This window comes from Coenobita brevimanus, chromosome 67, assembly GCF_032717465.1.
Source record: "Coenobita brevimanus isolate Jiangsu-jjx chromosome 67, ASM3271746v2, whole genome shotgun sequence".
NCBI classification, from domain to species: Eukaryota; Metazoa; Arthropoda; class Malacostraca; order Decapoda; family Coenobitidae; genus Coenobita; species Coenobita brevimanus.
The window spans coordinates 18,692,273-18,711,213 of NC_137020.1; the positions used below are offsets into that span (position 1 = coordinate 18,692,273).

Genomic DNA, 18,941 nt, shown 5'->3' on the forward strand with positions numbered 1-18,941 from the left:
ATCACGGCTCACCAGTCAGGATGGTGGCGTGGCCCAGTTTCGCCAAGTTATAAGTAACTGTGTATAATTTCTAAGAAAATGTACAAGTTCTTATATCAAGACGGTTAACCCCTACACAACGACAAAGGTTCTAACTTAACGGATCTGCTACGATGGCGCCTTCTACATTTTATTATTTCTATTGCCACGATTGTATTCAGCTTATGAGTTAATGAAGGTTTTAATCCCCATCCGGTGCGAGAAGTTCTTCCAAACAAGGGAGTGCACTGGTAAGGCTCAAAGGGGCTACAGCATCATTTTTATCATATTCTTGCTTTACCTCGACGATTTTACAGAGCTCAGTAAGGAACCCTAACTGTACTTCTTTGTGTGAAGGGCGTATCTAACCCATACAGTAAAAAAAAAAAAAAAAAAAAAAAAATCCTGAGCTGAATAAAATAATCTGGAGGTGGCAAGAATAAGATTAAAATTCTTCATCTCATCGACCAGGTTAAGACCCACGTCAGTCACGAACACAATGGCAGTTACCATGTCAAACTTCTTTTCCTTGTGGAGTAGTGATGACAGTGCGAATGTGGTGAGGCAGCATGTGATGAGTGAGATGTAGGTGTTGATGATGCCGCGGTGCTGGTCGTCACCAGGGGCAGCACCAGCGTTGAACGACGGCCAGTACAGCCACAGGAACACCGTGCCTGGGGAGAGAACAATAACATGGCTTAGGGCGCGTCCACACCAAACGCTTGCTTGAATGAAGCATGAACATGAGCATTGTTTGAATGGTTATTATGGAATCCTTAGTGGGCATAATACCACCCAAAAAAGCTTACCATGTTGAGGATTTGTTTCGTTGAGGTGCAAACAAATCAACTGTGGAAACTGCCCAGAGTCTCAATCATCCGCTGCATATGACCCATTACAGTTGATGGTAAAGCCAGAGGATGAGAAGGAGTAGGGTAAAACAGGTACAGGGAGAATATTACACAAGGAGCCGGAAAATATCGCAAGGAATAACTAAACTTTCTGTAGGCATCCAAATTAAGTGTTTCTATGCACTTCTTAGCGCAAAATGTTAATGGGGTGATGGAGAGGGACGCTTTTGTGTGATGGCACCAATATGACTGGGTGCTTCAACTGCCCGGTTATATAAAAGTCCCTCAACTACTTCCCTGTCCCATAAAGGAGGATGGTGGAGTGTATGAGAAGGGCCGCTTAAACCTGCAATCTACTGGGTTCTCGTTTCAGATGAACCTGGAGCCACGACAACAACAACGACATAATGTAATGATGATGGAAGGGTACAGTGTCTGCTACCTCATGGCCAGTGCTTGGCATACCCATCGAAATTCATGAAGTACATAACACTTCAAATTGGAGATGGCTTTTAGTTTACAGAGAGGTTCAGTTTTGGCGCTGCAGACAACCAGCTGATATTAACAATCAGCTTCGGTCTAAACTCACACAGCATTACGTGTTATGTTTTTGTTTTTGGCATCAGTTTTTAACTGTTGCAAGTCAGGGTTGACCAATTAGTAGCCACTGGCGTAGAATTATTCTGATTACTGAATGGTATGCCTTCCTATACTAAAGTGTACTTAGATGTTGAGAGAAGAGAAGCCACTGCAGACGGAAGTGAGTGAAGAACGTGAGGCAGAAGGAGGACAGGAAATCAGCACGATTCATTACTTAGAAACAAATCTGACATCACTGCATTATCGCATTAGCGGTTGTGTTATAGATTATTAGCTTACCACATCGGATCCATTAAAATATTATGATAACATTTTCTGCAGTTTTTTTCCTGTTTTTGAAATAGTTTCATTTTCAATTCTGAGGGTAACTGTAGGCTTAATTTTGCATTTCTTTTTTATGGTTTACATGAATTCTAGAGGAGGACGATTACATAGAATATGTTCCTGACCCAGCTGTAGGGAGTATTCATTCCCTCATCCCCCAGGCTTTACCTCATGCCAGTGGCCCAGGAGCCAAATACGACCCACCATAGTCGATTTGTTTTCATCTCACAGAACTGGGACACTCAGTCAACTTGAATAGTAAGTAGTTATTGCATGAAATCCTATGGGCCGTAGTTATGAGGCATGTGATGAGCCTCCTTGGTTACTAAGCAAACCATCCTCTCAGTTTAATTATATATGGCCATGAATCAATCTGAAAGTGTTAAAGAAATTTTATCAGGCAAGGACAAACGTGTTGTAGCAATTTCTATCCGACTCTCTGTCGTAAATCCGGTGGATATCTGTGTACTCTATTGCAGGGGTCGGCAGCCTACGGCCCCCGGGCCTGACCCGGCCCGTAAACCTAATTTGACCGGCCCGCCAGTATGCTCCACATATTCACAAAAATATTCCCGTTTTAGTGAAAACACAGCAAGTCTTACTGGCTGTTAATCACTATGGCAAACACTAGTTAAATTTAGTCTGTTGGAAAAATTTATTCACATTTGAATGGAATACTTCAACTCGCCGCCTCCAGCCTGAAGCTTAATAATGAGAAACTTTCGCGTGAGAGGCAGCATAAAAAATCACACTGACTCTCATTGCCTGTTGGTTGGCAGTATGACTACACAAAAATATCTAAGTAATTAGTAAGTACCGTGAATAAAAATATTTCTAGTACACATGGTGATGATTGTTTCACTGAAAATTATTTCTTCTGTTTATAACGCAATAATTTGATAAAAACTGTATTCAGTGGTGGGTGGGGGCGCCCATCATCCACTCACTTAGTGTAGTGGTATTCTATTGCAGGGTAGCTCTACACCGAGTGGCAACCCAAATGATTTCCTGTAAACCAGTAAATAATTTAAGACGCTGGGTAACCTTATAGTCAACCAACACGTGTTCCCTACGTGTCAACAAGTGGGTTGGCGGTGGGTTAGTGCCCCTCCCCGGAAAACTACTAACTAAAAATACAAACAAGAAGCCTCGGACCAGGACTGACCAAAAGGTGACGACTAAGGACCGAATACAGAACATGATAAGGATTGCTACATGGAATGTAAGGGTGTGAATGATGAGGTGAAAGAAAGAGATTGTCCAGGTGCTTGCAGGTGCAAAAGTGGACATATATGGATTAACGGACACTAAATGGTAAGGTGAAAGTATGAGAGAGTGGAAGTATGGATGGGGTATATGCGCAGGAGCAGTTGGGAATGAGAGGGTAAAAGAGGGAGTATGTATTGTTGTGTGCAAGAGATGGAAGGAGAATATAATAGAGAATGGATCAGTTGGTTCAAGAATTGTGTGGGTAAGATTGAAAGTAGGATTTAATAGGTGGGAGACTGTCTGTGTGTAGGCGACAACGCAAAATCATGCAAGCAGAGTGAAAGAAGAGCTCTGGGCAAGTGTGGAAGAGTGCAGAGAAAAGTTTAAAAGGAATGAAAGAGTGTTTTTGACTGGAGAAATGAAAGGAAAAGTAGAGAATGTGAAGGTGTATGGAATAGTTGATGAGTGGGGTGTGTCTGCAGAAGTGGATGAGAATGGCAGTGCACTAACTGACATGTGTGAAGGGGGACGGGGGGTTGGTGATAGCCAATACCCTCTTTAAACACAAAATGATCCCACGTATACGTGGTGAGTGATGAAAAGAGTGGGTGGTGAACTGAATGAACATAAGACAGCAAGTGATTATGTGTGTGTGGATGAGAGAATGAGAAGGTGTGTAATGGATGCATGAGTAGTTGGGGGAGTGGACTTTCTCACCATCACTTGGTGGTGGTGAAAGTCAAGGTTGAAGTGCAATGGAGGAATAGCAGGAGGGAAGGACAGGAGGAAGTAGTTCATATAAGGAGGGCAGAAAGGTTGCAAATGGATGAATAAACGACGGAATATAAGAGAGAAGCGGAGGAGCGACTGGGTAAATATGATTTGGAGCAGATGGGGGATGTGGAGGGTGTGTGCAAGATATACACAGAAGAAATTTGTGCAGCATGTGAGGTGGTGTGTGGGGTGACGAGAAGACGAAAAAGGGTGCAAGAAACATCATGGTAGAATGAAGAGGTGAGACAGGCTGTGGCGCAAAAGAAGAAAGCATACAGTGAGCGGATGGGAAGCAGAGACATGGAAGAAGCTGAGAGACGGAAAAGAGAGACGAAAAGATTAGCAAGAGAGAGTAAGAAGGGAGTGGATGAGGAATTTGGGTGTTAAGTGGAGGGAATGTAAGAAACTGTTCTGGAACGAGGTAAAAAGTGTTGGACAGTGTGATAAAGAAGTTAGTAAGGGAGTGAAAGATAAAAATGTTAGACTGCTGGTGGAGAAGGGAGAAAAAGTGAACAGATGGAGAGAACACTTTAAGGAACTGTTAAACACAAAGAAAAAGGTAATGCGAGTGTAAATGGTTGGGGAATGGCTGGGAGAGAAAGGGAGGTGAGAAGGGAGGAAGAGATCAGCAGGATGGAAGTAGAGGAAGCAGTGAAGAAAGCCAAATGGGGAGAGCCCAGGAACTGATGGAGTGTGTGTTGAAATGATGAAGCATGGGGGAGAGATAGTAGTAGAATGGCTTCAGTGCTTGTGGACTGTGAACTGAGCGAATTTTTCTATCTGGATGTTGGATTGAAACAGGGATGTGTTAGGTCTCCATGGTTGTTCATTGGATGGGGTTATAAAAGAAATACAAGGAAGGGCAGTGGATGTTGGAACGGCCCTAATGAGAGAGGGCAGCGTTTGGAAACTTCCTGCTCTAGTGTTTGCAGATGGTACTGTATAACTAAGTGAGGACGAAGGGGACCTGCAACGCTTAGTGATTGCTTCTGGGAGAGCGTGAAAGAAACGGAATCTAAAGATGACTGTAGAGAACAGTAAACATATGGTCTTCGAGAGAAATGAAGTAACTGAATGTACAGAAAGGTCCGATGATCAGGAAATGGAAAATGTTAGTGCATTTAAGTACTTGGGCAGTGTGATGAGTAAGCATGAAAGTTTAGAGGATGAAGTGCTCGGAAGGATACAGCACTGAAGAAAGGTTGCTGGTTCTTTGAAAGCAGTGATAAGAAATAGGGAAGAGGGTATGTAAAAAAACAAGTCGCTGCATGATAGTATTGTGATACCAACTCTAACGTATGGAAGTGAAGCTTTGACCTTGTTGGAAGGACGCAAGTCAAGAGTGAGAGGGGTGGAAATGAGTTATTTGAGAGGAGCATTTGGAGTTATAAGGAGAGGCAGACTGACAAATAAGGAAGCGAAGGAGTGTTGTGGTGTGGACGTAAGAGTGACAGAAAGCTTTAGGAGAAATATGCTGAGGTGGTTTGGCCATGTGGAGAGGATGAAGTGCGAGAGACTAATGAGGAGAGTGTATGTGAGTGAGGTGGAGGGGGGAGGGATGGAGGAGGAGACCGAGGATGAGATGGAGGGATTGAGTGGAGAGGTCTATGTGTGAGGGAGGTGTGAGCTGGGGGGGAGGGCAGTGAGATGGCGGGGGACAGGGCGACATGAAGGCGATTTGTTTGTGGACACCCCTTTAGGTATCTTGCAATAGACTGACAAACAGATAGAGATTTTCAAGAAATACTCTGAATATTTCTACTACACATAAAACAAAAGCGATGGCATCTAGGGCTAGTTGCGGTACTGTCAAAGAAGAGGGAGAGTGGCCATGTGCGATTTGCCACAGGAGCGTGGGAAGTAATTCCAACTTGTGCAGTGTTAGTGATTAGTGGTTGTATTAGAGGTAGACTGCGAGATAAGCTGATTTCATGTATGCGGTGTGTCGGGGAGAGCACGTGGAGATAGCCAGGCGTGAAAGGATTAAGCTTTCTGGTGAGTCTCTTAGGCGTGTGGAAGAGTTTTTTTTTTTTTTGGGGGGGGGGGAGGGGAGACATGTTATGTGCTGAAGGTGAGGCTCTGTGGATAGAGTGAGGAGTGGCTGGAAGATGTTCAGGAAGCTGCTGCCTCTCTTGGCACTGAGAGGGCTCTCCCTCCGTGCTAAAGTATCTTTGTATGCGGCATGTATTCGGAGTGTAATGCTGTATGGTAGTGAGACATGGGCAGAGGGTATTCACATCCTCAAACGTACAGAAATGTCAATGATTAGGTGGATGTGCGGTGCGTCCCTGATTGCGAGGCCTTTGTGTGCTAGGTTTACTATGGAAGAGTTGAGAGGTATGATGGGACTGGAGTGTATTGGTGTCGTGATGAGGAGAGGTAGATTGAGGTGGTTTGGGCATGTGGAGAGGATGGGGGATGATAACTGGGTGCAGAAAGTAAGAAGTGTTGATGTTGGGGGTAGGGCTGAGGAGAGAGGTATACCGAAAATGACGTGGGACGAGGTCATTGTGTGTGACCTAAGGGATAAGGGACTGAATAAGGAAGCTGCCAGAGATAGAGCAGCACGGAAAGCCGCCATTAGGTGACCAAGGCCGACGCATGCATGTTGGAGCCTTCAAACACGAAACGAAACGAAACATGATGATATCTGTTTCAGTGAAAGTTTTTTCTTTTGTTTCTTATGTATTAATTTTATTAAAATTTGTATTCAGTATAATTTTAGAAAATATACTTTGAATAAATGTTATTCTAATTAACGTGTATTCTTGTATATTCATCTTCATATTGACATACATCTAATTTTCATATTCATATTCATATTATTATTATTGGAGGAGGGGGTGTAGGCTTTAACAAGTTCAACACATCTGGCCCGCCAGGCGCCAGCTGAATAAGACAGCAGTTCCGGCGCGAGTCCATCAAAGGTTACCGACCGCTGCTCGGTTGTCTGACTTACAGATATTGGTGTCCAGATTATTCCAATCAATCAATCAATCAATCAATCATTTCCTGTGGCACCCTCGGGGATGCATAGGGCCTCGATGAACTCACACCACCACATCCTATCTTGTGCTAACTCCTCAAGATCTCCCCAACACTCATCTCCAGCTTCCCGTCTCACTGTCCCCACCCACGTCTCCTCTGGCCTTCCTCTACCTCTCCCACCAAGTGCCACCCACCCTGGTGCACCTCGCACTATTCCCCGTCTCCCACACACATGTCCTAGCCACTTCCATCGCGAGAACCTAACATATTCATCGACCGGCCGCACTCCCGTTATTTCTCTAATTCTACCACTTGGTATCCCTTCCCACCACTTAACTCCTAATATTCCTCTAAGTGCTCCGTTTTCAAACACCAAGAACCCACTTTCCACAGTCACTGTGCTGTACCAAGACCCGTGTCCACAAATTAAGACACTCCCAACCACCACCTTATAAAGTTTGATTTTTGTATGCACAGAAAAATCGTTATCATTCCAAATATTTTTAAGCACTCCCATTGCCTGATTAGCCTTCTTTAACCTTTCCTCGAATTCAAAGTTCAAAGAACCATCCTTGGCTAAATAAGTACCTAAATATTTAAACCTATCAACTTGCTCCACAACCACACCTCCAATTACACATTCCTGCGCATTTTCCATATTCATATTGATTATTTCAGTTTTTCCACAATTAATAACCAAACCCACCTTGCGACCTTCATTCACCAAACAGTCCAACACTCTCTGCATCTCTTCTGGCCCATCACAAATCAAAACTATATCATCTGCATAATCTAAATCCAAAAGTTTCCTGTTCTCTCCCCAAAGTATACCTGCACCGGTTTCTGTTCCAACGCGTTTCATAATGTAATCAATGACCAATATAAATAGTAAAGGCGATAGAACACCACCTTGAATTACTCCGGACTTGACTTCAAACGAATCACTCAGACAACCATCAACCATCACTTTACAAAATGTGTCCTCATGCATGTTCATAATGACCCTCACAAACTCCTCTGGTATTCCATAATGTCTCATGATCTTCCCCATAGTCTCTCTCGAAACACTATCAAAAGCCTTTTCAAAATCAACAAAACAAAGACTTAACGGTACTCTCATTTCATTAACTTGCTGCATCAAATGCCTAACTATAAAGATCTGATCATTGCAACCAAGTCCCTTTCTAAAACCAGCTTGTTCATCCCTCAGAATACCCTCAACCACCGGCTCCAACCTATTTAACAACACTCTACTGAAAACTTTCAAAGCTATCGGTGACAAAGAGATTCCCCTCCAATTACCACATTCACTCAGGTCTCCCTTCTTCGGAACTTTAACAATTACACCATTCTTCCAAACTGATGGTAGTAACCCCGTCACCCATATCTTATTGAATAGCTTGGGCATGATCATTATTAATCTATCCCCCTCCACTTTAAACATTTCCGGAAATAAACCATCCTCCCCTGGTGCCTTATTATTCTTTAACTGTTTTACTGCTTTCTCCACTTCTGCAAGCCTCAACTCTCCTGTTTCTATATTTAAATCTTCCTGAGCAGACGGTATATCCTCTTCTGGTGGTATTGGTCTATTAAGAACTGTCTCAAAATGCTCTTTCCATCTATTTTTAATATCTCCATCTTTTGTCAATAAATTTCCTTCCCTGTCTCTAACTGGTATTTCCTTGCGTTTACCTGCATTACCACTCAGTTCTCTAATCGATTCATATGCTATTCTTTGACTCTGTCCATCATTTTTGTTTATTAAGATTTCAGTCTCTGCAACCTTTTCATCCACACATCTTCTTTCATCTCTCCTAGCTAACCTTCTTACTTCTGAATTCAAACTCCAGTACGCAGCTCTTGCTAATTCAATCTCTCGTTCATCAACGCTTTATATCTCACTCCTCAATTTAGCCTCACCTCTCTTTTTTATTCCAGTGACATTTAATGTTCCACTTCTCATCATTGCTTCAGGGTCAGTGAAACAATGACCATGAATTAGTTATATACTGCGAATACGAAAATCTCGACCAGCAGGGTAACTTATCGCGAGTTTTTAGTCCCTGGAGAAGTTTCAGCATTCAATTTCTTTTCCACCCACGCATTTCAGGCACAGTGCAGCCTGTCTTGTCTTTCTGAATGTGAAATCAATCCTTCAGCAGAAAAGATCCAGCACCCAGTTTTAAGTTATTCATACTCTCTACTCTTCTCGTACGGTTAAGTTATTTTTTAAATTGTAATAATATTTAGTTTCTAGTTACATTCATTCCGGCAATTTGAATGCATATGCCAAGACTGACTCGTGAAATGAAGACAGCGTCATGTAATGTTGATGGCAGCTAACTTGCCAGCCCTGAAGTTGTAACCGTTACGTCCCTCCATGATCATTTAAATTGTGTTTAGTAGAATGCACACACACACACACACACACACACACACACACACACACACACACAACCTGGACACCTGTTAAAATTAAGCTGTTCTGCATAATGCGAGGGACCCAGTGAGCCAAAGAATAAAGCAAAAAGTGAATTAGAGTGTAAGTGAACCAGACAGTGGACCAAAGAGTGAGTGAGAGTGAACCAGACAGTGAAGCAAAGGGTGAACCTGAGTGAGACTGAACCGGACAGTGAAGCAAAGAGTGAACATGAGCGAAAGTGAAACAATGTGTGAGTGAAACAAAACGAAGCAAAATGTAGGCCACAGTAAAGCAAAGAGCAAGACAGAGTGTGCGGGAGAGAGTTGGCCGGTAGCAGTGGGGCATGGGGCCAGCCAGGTCGACTTGCACCATGGCTCGTACCAAGGTGAACATAAAGCTAGCCGAGGATGCGGAACACGGAGGCATGGGGAGTAAGGTGGTGGGGCAAGTACAGTGGTACCACGTCAGGAAGGGGTATGGCTTCCTGACTCGACGGGACACAGGCGACGACGTTTTTATCCTCTGCTCTTCCATTGTGGCCCCAAACCCAGCCCATCCTATACCTTCAGTTGCCGCTGGCGAGGTGGTGGAGTTCGTGGTGGAGGAGAGCCCCAAGGGTCCTGCACCTGCCTTTGTCACTGGCCCTGCAGGCCAGGTGGTGCAGGGCTCTTCCCACGCCCTTTCCCGTCGTCGGCGCCAGTGCCAGCCTCCAGCTGCGGCTTCTGCCTCCTTCCCTGCCTCCTCTGCCTCCACCATCGTTACTATGTGTGTGGAGGTTGCCAAGGCCTTCTCGGGGGGGAGATTTGGCAGTTTTTGCCCAGCACCTGCCTGCCACCTTCAAGGCCAATGGGCTCCCTGCCATCATAATTCCAGAGTCATTTTCCTCCACACCCATAGTGCAGAGGAGGCCTGAGAGGAGGGTCCCGTGTCGTCGTTCTGGGCCCCCTGCGACCCCCACTTCTTTGGTCCCGGGGGTGCTGCAGCTGTAACCGTCAACTCCCCCAACGAGGATCCGACTGCCAGGGCGTGCTGTCTCCCGCCGGTATACCTCGCAGTCCCTCCCTGCTGTGTCCATTGAAGTTGGGGACGATGAGCCCTCATCACCTGAGGTAGGAGTTCCCACCCCTTCTGTGTCTCCCATGGTGCCTCCGGATGTGCCTACCCCTTCATCTGAGGCTCAAGCACCGGCGAGTCCCACACCCTCATCTTCGGCTCGGCGACTCTCTTGGGGCAACTTTGCCTCCCTCACCCGGTTTGGCCTCAAGAGCATGGAGCAGCAGCTGCGGTACTACGAGGACAAGGCACCTGAGGAATGTGGGCAGGAGGAGTTCAGTAAGGGGGACTACCAGTGGGCCTTGCTTTCTTTCAAAGAGTTGCGCCAGGGGTCCCTTCAGGCTGTAACCGACCCCGAGGAAGTTCGAATCCTGTCCTACACCCTCAGGATTGTACTTTCACACCTCAATGGCACAGACTCTACTTCTGACTCAGGCTCCAGTTCTTCTGCTTCATCTGAGGTCTAACCACCCTTCGGCCATTAGCCTCATATCACTGCCTCCCGTGTGACTAAGCCCTCCATTGCCTGTATTTTGAGCTGAATATAAGTGTCCTTTTGTGTAACTGTCTTTATCTATTCGGGCATCTTTTGTTTACTTGAGGATTTGCACTTTTTGTTTATTTCAGTGTCTTTTGTGTATTTGTTTTGTGTATTTATCTTATACATAGACTCTCTGGCTAAATGGTCACATATGGCCGACAGCCATTAATCCAAGAAAAGAAAGAAAGAAAAAAGAAAGAGTGTGCGTGAACCAGAGAAAAGGAAAGAGTGGGGCAGAGTGTGAGTGAAGCAAAGAGTGCAATGATGGTTCACTAACCAATCATGGCGAACCGGTCTGAGGTGTAGTCAGATCCTTCCTTGGGGGTGGAGACGTCACGGCGATACAGCAGCAGGGACGCAGCCAGCCCGTAGTACGCCCCAAACGCATGCACGAACATTGAGTCACCCATGTCGACGGCCTGGCGAAGAAATATGGGCTTTAGTGCAGTTGTGGTTACAGGTTTATTTGAAACGTGAGCCCGGTGGACTGCAGGTTGAAGTCGCCCCTCCCCTTTTGGGGGACAGGAGAGGAATATAGTGTTTATACAGCTGGACAATGGAGCTGCCCGGTCATATCAGTGTCACCACGTGAAGACGTAGCCTACCTTTCCAGTAGCCTACCAGATATGAGGATAAACCTGAGCGACACTATTAATGAATAGTATTGATACGTAAATAATTGACTGAAACATGATTTCCCACTCATGCATTTCTCTCGTAGATCAGTAATTAATTTACTTAACCTTACCTACCTGGGGACTGAGGCGAAAATGGCGTCCTTTGTGTAGGAATCCATAGTTGACATGCACAAATATTCGATTAACACTATGCTGAGTTACAAGAGAAGTTTGTGGAAGAAGACAGTGACGCTTTTGTAAGGCAAATACATTGCATAATATAAATGCAACAAAATCCGAGTGTACAGTACCATCCGATATGGGTTACGGTTAGGGAACCGTATTTTAGGCGACCTTCGTTAGATTGTGCTTCGGAAATATTCCTGCAATCCCTGAGTTACAAGCAAGATTTGGTTTCAGGGATCAAATACTGATGATGATGTATTCCATAAACTATGCACTTTGAATTTTACACGAGATGAATTTAACTACCCCTTAAAACCCTCATGCTTTAAGGACGACAGGACGTACCTGGGAGTAGGAGCATATTTCAACCCAGTGTCTATTACTTGAAAGGGGTTGTTTTGGTGAAAATTTATAATAAGATAGGCAACACTACAAGACTTATGGATATCATCACTACTAGGATAAAAGGAAATGCAAATGAAGAGAACGAGGAACTATTACTGGTGCCTACTTCAGCCTCCAGGAGAAGTATGTACTTATGACGAATAATGAGGCCTAGTAGCTTACATCTGTATCAACACATTCTGCCACAAAGGGTATCATATCCCTCAAACTACTGCATTCTCTACTGATTGCACAGCATATTCTTTCATACGTATTGTTTTACTATTTTTTCTCAATCATATTATATGTAAGTGCCTATAAATCTACCATACTTGTCCCACGGGGTAAATACCTTGCAATATATATATCCATCCACATTCTGATATAGTCTTATAACTTTTAATACATTTTTATACTTTTATTTCTAATCTACCTAAAATACCATGGATTTTCCCAAAGATGCATCTCACTTCTGCGACAGTATTAAAAGTGTAGTTTGTTTAAGTACTAGGGTTTTAATTATATATGCAGAATAATACATTGTACTGTTGGATGTAAGGTATCACGCATACCATGAAAGGGGGAGATCGGGATTTCCCTTAATAAATCTTTGAAATATGATAATCCTTAGCGATTTATTTTGTATCTTACACCTTAACATTGTCTAGTGTGTCATTTGTATCGTGTAGGCGACAATGTTTGCATCAGTAACTTACACAACGATAATGGGGGTACAGGGTTCAGCATAAATTGCTTAGGAAGTGGTGCTACAAACTCTCTGGCTGGTATTTTCGGTGGCGTAGGAGACTTCGTTGTGTCATTTCCTTAGCGATTTGTTTCCCACTGTACGTATCTCTTTCTCTCGTGTGTTCTGTACATCTGCTTAATATCTACACAGTTTACATCACTTTCATACCAGAGGATTATTGCAATGTTCAAAAGAAATCGCTGACGAAGAGGCGTTGCGAAATCTCTCAAACCAACTAGAAATATGGGCAACCGAAAACTGATAACTGAACACTTTTAAGTCTTTCATGACGATAACGTATTACTTTGATATATTCCTGCTGCCTACAGACGAGTTTATTCTAATTAGGAGATATTTTCAAGCCAAGGGAATCTACTATACCTTTAATTACCCACTAAGCTATTTGAGAGCAGTTTCTAGATGTATAAAACAGTCAGGTGGTAGCAAGAGAATCTGGAAATATGCCATCGTAATGAAGGAATTAGGATAGTCTAAAAATAAGAATAAAATACGTAGGCTATTCTCTTAATTAACAGCCATTTTTTTATAACATTTTTTTTTCTTCCCGCGTATTCTAATTTGTTCTTTTCAGATCTGAGTCTCTTATCTTCAGGAAAATACCACTTTATTTTTAGAAAATGAAGATCTCACTACCAAAAATGCAATATTAGTGGAATATGACATTCATCTGACCTACTCTGGGAATCCCTTAAATACTATACTCTTTTCACCTTAACTTGGCACAGATTTTCGTTTTCTATGCAGGGTATTTTACGTAGCTCAGTGGCAGAATAAGAATACTACAGTTTTACACCGTCATAGCACTTCATTGTAACCAGCACCATATGTTAGTGTTAACCTTTTGTTACAACTCAGTACTCAAGATGGAGAGACAGTAATTTCATTCCAAGCTAAAGCGGAAGGAGTACAGCAATGGCGACCTTTTGATGGGAGAGAGAATGGAGACACCAAGCAAACCTATTTTAACAGTGAAAACTACTTGCCACAGACCTAACCTTTGAAGCTATCCCTGGCATCCCTCATCCATAACCTCGGCTAATTTTCATAGTTACTTTCTCAAATAATAATAATAATAATAATAATAATAATAATAATAATAACAATAATAATCTATCTATCTATAGCCCGACGCCCTAATCCCGCAAAGGGTGGCCGCAGACAAAACGCCTCCAAGTCACTCTGTCACCCACCATTTGACTCCCCTCCCCCCAACTCACCCCCCCTTCCCTCATATGCCTCTCAACTCCATCCCTCCACCTCATCCTCGGTCTACCCCTCCCTCTCCCTCCCTCCACCTCACCTACATACACCCTCTTAGTCAGTCTTTCATCCTCCATTCTCTCCACATGTCCAAACCACCTCAGTGTATTTCTCCTAATCTTTTCAACCACATCCACATCTACCCCACAACGTTCCTTCACTTCTTCATTCGTCAACCTGTCCCTCCACGTCACTCCACATGCTCCTCTCAAGTAACTCATTTCCACTGCTCTCACTCTTGACTTGTTCCCCTCTTGCAAGGTCCACGCCTCGCTTCCATACGTCAGGGTAGGGACGTAATAATAATAATAATAATAATAATAATAATAATAATAATAATAATAATACTGTCATTAGAACGTGTATCTTGAGTGCAAAGAATCAGCCACTTAAATAGTGGTGAGGTCCTTTAATTTTATTACTGGTATATCTTTACCGTACAGTTTTATTCAGCATAAGACAGCCTCAAGAAGTAAAGGGGTTAAATGTCTATAGCTAACTTCTTCAGTTCATAAAGGCTGTAGTGCTGATTCAGACTGTCTGACGGTGGCAATAAACCAGTGGTTCTTAACCTTTTTTCTTGGCGACCCAAAATCCATAAGATGGTCTATATGGCGACCCAAACCCTCGTAAACTTACTCTGCACCAGAACTGAAACAAACATATGTGTCATATCATGTAACTAAAACCAAAGTAATATTTCAATATTTTATTGATGTCATAATAAATAAATTTCATTTTTATTATATGTACTTCCTAAGAACTAAAATATCAACACATTTCGGCAGGAAAAAAATAAATCGAAGATCAGAAAATCAAAATAATTCATTCATGTTCATGATACACCTATTTACTCTGACCATTAAGGAGAGAGTCACTATTTTGGATGTTGTCTGAGACATAAAGTACTATAATCAGTGAGATCCCTGGCACTGAAAAGTTTCAATCAGCTTCTCAAACCGGGTTGATTTAGATGACAGACTGCATCTTAGGTCATGCTCTGGTTGTAGACGGTTTTTGTACTTTGTGAGTGCAGAAAATCCCGCCTCACACAGATGAGTTGTAGCAAAGGGAAGGAGTGCTTTCAGGGCTTCACCTCCAAGAATTTTCTTTTCTTTGTAAACTCTGATCCAGAATGAGCTCAGTGATTCGTTTTGTTTCCTGAAATCATAACGAAGTGTTTCATCATTCTGAACCTCGATGAGCTGCTCCTGGAGGTAGCTGATGTTCGAAATCTCGTCAGGTCAGTCTTCAGCTTCAATGCTGAAGGGATTTCTTACCCAGGCATATTTCATCACATTCTCAGGAATGTAGTGAAAAACTCTTCGATTAGTCTGGAGATATGTTCCACAATGATGCTTTGTGGAACGACGCAGTCTTCCCAGTCTCAGTTTTACTCTTCCACAGCTTCAGTTTCCCCTTGAATGCAGTTACCTTCTCTGACAGCCCAACTAATGTCTGATCGTGACCTTGCATTGAAATGTTCAGGGCGTTAATCTCAGCAAAGATATCTGGAAGATAAGCCATTTGCATCACCTACTTTGAATCAGAGAATCTTTGGGGCCAGTGAATGATTCTTTTTTTCTAGAAATATCTCAGTCTCGTTCCGCATTTCAGGCAACCGTTGGAGCACCCTTCCTCGTGACAGCCACCTAACCTCAGAGTGGTACAACACGTGTACATGTTCTAAACCAAAATCAAAACACATCCGACTGATGATCCTGGAGGGCACAGCCTTAGATTAATGAAACTGACTACCTGGATGACTTCCTGCATCACTTTCTGTAACTCAGGTGACAACCCCTGAGAAGCAAGATTCTCACGGTGAAGGAGACAGTGAACAATCAGCACGAATGGATTTTCTTCTTTAACTCTAGCAATGAAGCCATGACGTACTCTCAGCATTGCTGGTGCACAATCACAACAGACATAAAACACTGATTCCACTGAAGCCCTTCTTCCTTGAAGAATGAGTCCACAGTACTGAAAATATCTTCTCTGGTTGTGGTTGTGTGTAATGGCCGACAGAACAGAAATTCCTCTTCCATGTCTTCTGGACCTCGGTACCGTACGTAAGCCATGAGCTGGGCATCATTACTCCGAAATGAAAACGGTTAAGTTTTAAAATATAAAATGTACAGTACCGGTACGCTACTCCCAGTTGTGTGCATGGTAATAATCTTTTTTTAAGCCAAATGCAATCGCCTACTGTAGGGAAGAGAGAGAGAGAGAGAGAGAGAGAGAGAGAGAGAGAGAGAGAGAGAGAGAGAGAGAGAGAATGTAAAGTGTGAAGTATCGATAAGTACGGTAATATGTATACAACATTAATAATATCAGTAATATATGTGTCTCTTGGCGACCCACTCCAAATGGCTTGGCGACCCAAATTTGGGTCGCGACCAATAGGTTAAGAACCACTGCAATAAACAGATGATGAATAAATTGATAAATGACCAGTACCGCACTGAAATGGTTAATTCCTTTCCAAAGCGGCTGGCTAAAGGAAATGGATCTCAACCATCAGGGTAGACTCGTGCATATGCAATACTGAGAAGCTCATGAAGTTATTACTCATAATGACTATGCACATTTCACGTTAACGTAAAATGATATTTGTCTGTCTTGAATACTAAACTCTTCCAAAGGAGTAATATTTGAATATCTGTCTACACTGACGTATTATGAATAGGATGTAGAAACGTAGTAACGTGTTGTTCTGCCACTCTGCTACGGGAAATAGCCTGCAATAGGACGGTAGTCCAGGCCAAGTTAAGGAGAAGGAACCGTAATAATAATAATAATAATAATAATAATAATAATAATAATAATAATAATAATAATAATAGCAAGGGAAATAATGATAACAACAAAAACAACAACAATAATAATGACTTTTTAATAACGTTTGCTAATGACAGAAAAATATGAATCACTAACCCCAAAATATTTTCTGCCGATCACTTCATTGATGGCGAACAAAGGAATTTCTATAAGTGTGAGTATGATGAGCTGCGTGGGTGTGGTCTTGCCGAGCAGGGCACCGAAGCTGATTAATACCGCTGCTGCTGTGAAGTCTGCACCCAGGAGCCTGTCGAAAAGATCACGCAAGCTTTAGGCAGCCTTTCACTGCCTGGGTATTATGGTTATGGCAACACCAAAAGCAGAAAAGCGAAAGTGTTAACAGTCTTGGGATCACCTCATAAACGTGTTATGGAATGGTTGCTCCCACAGTAAGGAGCACACGGAATGACCAAAAATTGTCAAGAAGCTTTTCGGCCAGCTGTACCTTGATCAGTCACCATCTGTTGTGTGATTACCACTTAGGAGCTTGATGGGAAAAATGGGGTGTCAGAGTTTAAACTACATGAATCAGGAACTTTCATCGACCAGAAACTTTTCAAGAAAGCTAGGAACATCACTCTGGGGTTTCCAAACCTGAAGCAAAAGTTTGCTCAAATATAAACTATATGCCTCGCCGGTGAGTCTGATCCCGAGAGCGTCAAGAGAAAATAGGCAGTTTGGGAGACTGGACTAAGGGAGGGGACTGTGCATACCTAACATAAACATGACCATACCAACGCACAAACACACAATACAGAAAACATGAAAATGAAGCATAGAAAATAACGATATATAAAAAAACAATATCAGTGAAAATCTCAGAACTTTCAACGCAACTGTGTTTCTTTCTAAAAAAAGAAAAACTTCAGTTATATTTTCGTTATGGAAAAGGTGGGTGAGGACCCCTCCCCCAGGGAGAGAGGGAGAGAGAGAGAGAGGCAACAACAACGTCTTCTAACACATTCCAGTCGATGAGAGGGTGGAACTGTGAGTTGTTCAGGATGACTCATACTTGAAGAAGAAGATGAAGAGATAAAGAAAGAACAGCAATTTGTGTAACTCACGAATTCAAGTCGATGAGGATTTCACCGTGGGAGAGATGGAAGAATCCGTGGATGAGGATGGCCCACTGGAGGCAGAGCACACCTACCATGAAGTTGAGGCCGACAGCACTCAGCCCGTACCGCTTCAGGAACATCATCAGGAACCCGAAGCCAATGAAGATCATCACGTGTACATCCTGGAACACTGTAAGAGAGGGGAAGGATTATGGAATGTTCCTTCTCAGACTTAACAAGAAGCGCTGCCAAGGCACAGCAAACCCGTCCCCGGGGGTCATTTTGGTGCTGATATATAAACCAGCAGGATATCTAGTCAAAGATGTCACACATCAAATTTTGGAGTAAATCGGGTGAAAATTGACCGTTTGATGCCTATTTGAAAGTTCAGGCCCGAGCCACCTGATATTGACCCCCCTACCGCTAACTGGGAGGTAACCCTCCTGATGTAAAGAAGCATGTTATAGGATGCAGATTTGAAAGATGTGCCTTTAGGTTTTGGTTTCATGTCGATATGACGAATTTGAAGGTTATGCAGATAAAGCGATTTTTTACCTGTATTTTTTTCTTACATTTATTGGGCCTACAGCCTGGGCCTTGGTCCAATTTGGGCCAAAATTTAATCAGGTGATCAGAAGGTCATAGGCCATAATCCCTGTAATTTTAGTCAAAATCGCACCAGTAGTTTTCGTGTAAAGTTGTTAACCGACAGATAGACAAACAGACAGACAGACAGACAGACAGACAGACAAACAAACAGACAGACAAACCGAATGAACACAATACCCGTCCCCGAGTCCCTGCGGGGCGGAAACGGGTAAAAATGACATCAATAACAAGAACAACTATTTTAATGATGATGATGATAATAATAATAATAATAATAATGATAATAATTAATAATAACAACAACAACAACAATAACAAAAACAAAAGCAAGAACGACAACAATCTGGTCTTTTGTCTCTCACTAGCGCCATTTTTATCTCCTAGAAGGAGGAAAGATAATGTTTTTGGCTGCCTGTGTGTGTGTGTGTGTGTGT

The 18,941-nt window shown here is 42.9% G+C and overlaps 1 protein-coding gene across 1 annotated transcript in view; it reads right to left on the reverse strand.

The window, feature by feature from the left end:
• Positions 1–18,941, reverse strand: part of LOC145405517 (ammonium transporter Rh type B-like) — a 76,010-nt gene that overhangs the window by 24,024 nt on the left and 33,045 nt on the right. The window contains exons 2-5 of the mRNA XM_080276861.1: positions 17,905–18,088; positions 16,937–17,087; positions 11,061–11,202; positions 529–692 (exon numbers count right to left, since the gene is read on the reverse strand). Of these exons, the coding sequence (XP_080132987.1) occupies positions 529–692; positions 11,061–11,202; positions 16,937–17,087; positions 17,905–18,088 (641 nt within the window). The remainder of the gene's footprint in view (positions 1–528; positions 693–11,060; positions 11,203–16,936; positions 17,088–17,904; positions 18,089–18,941) is intronic.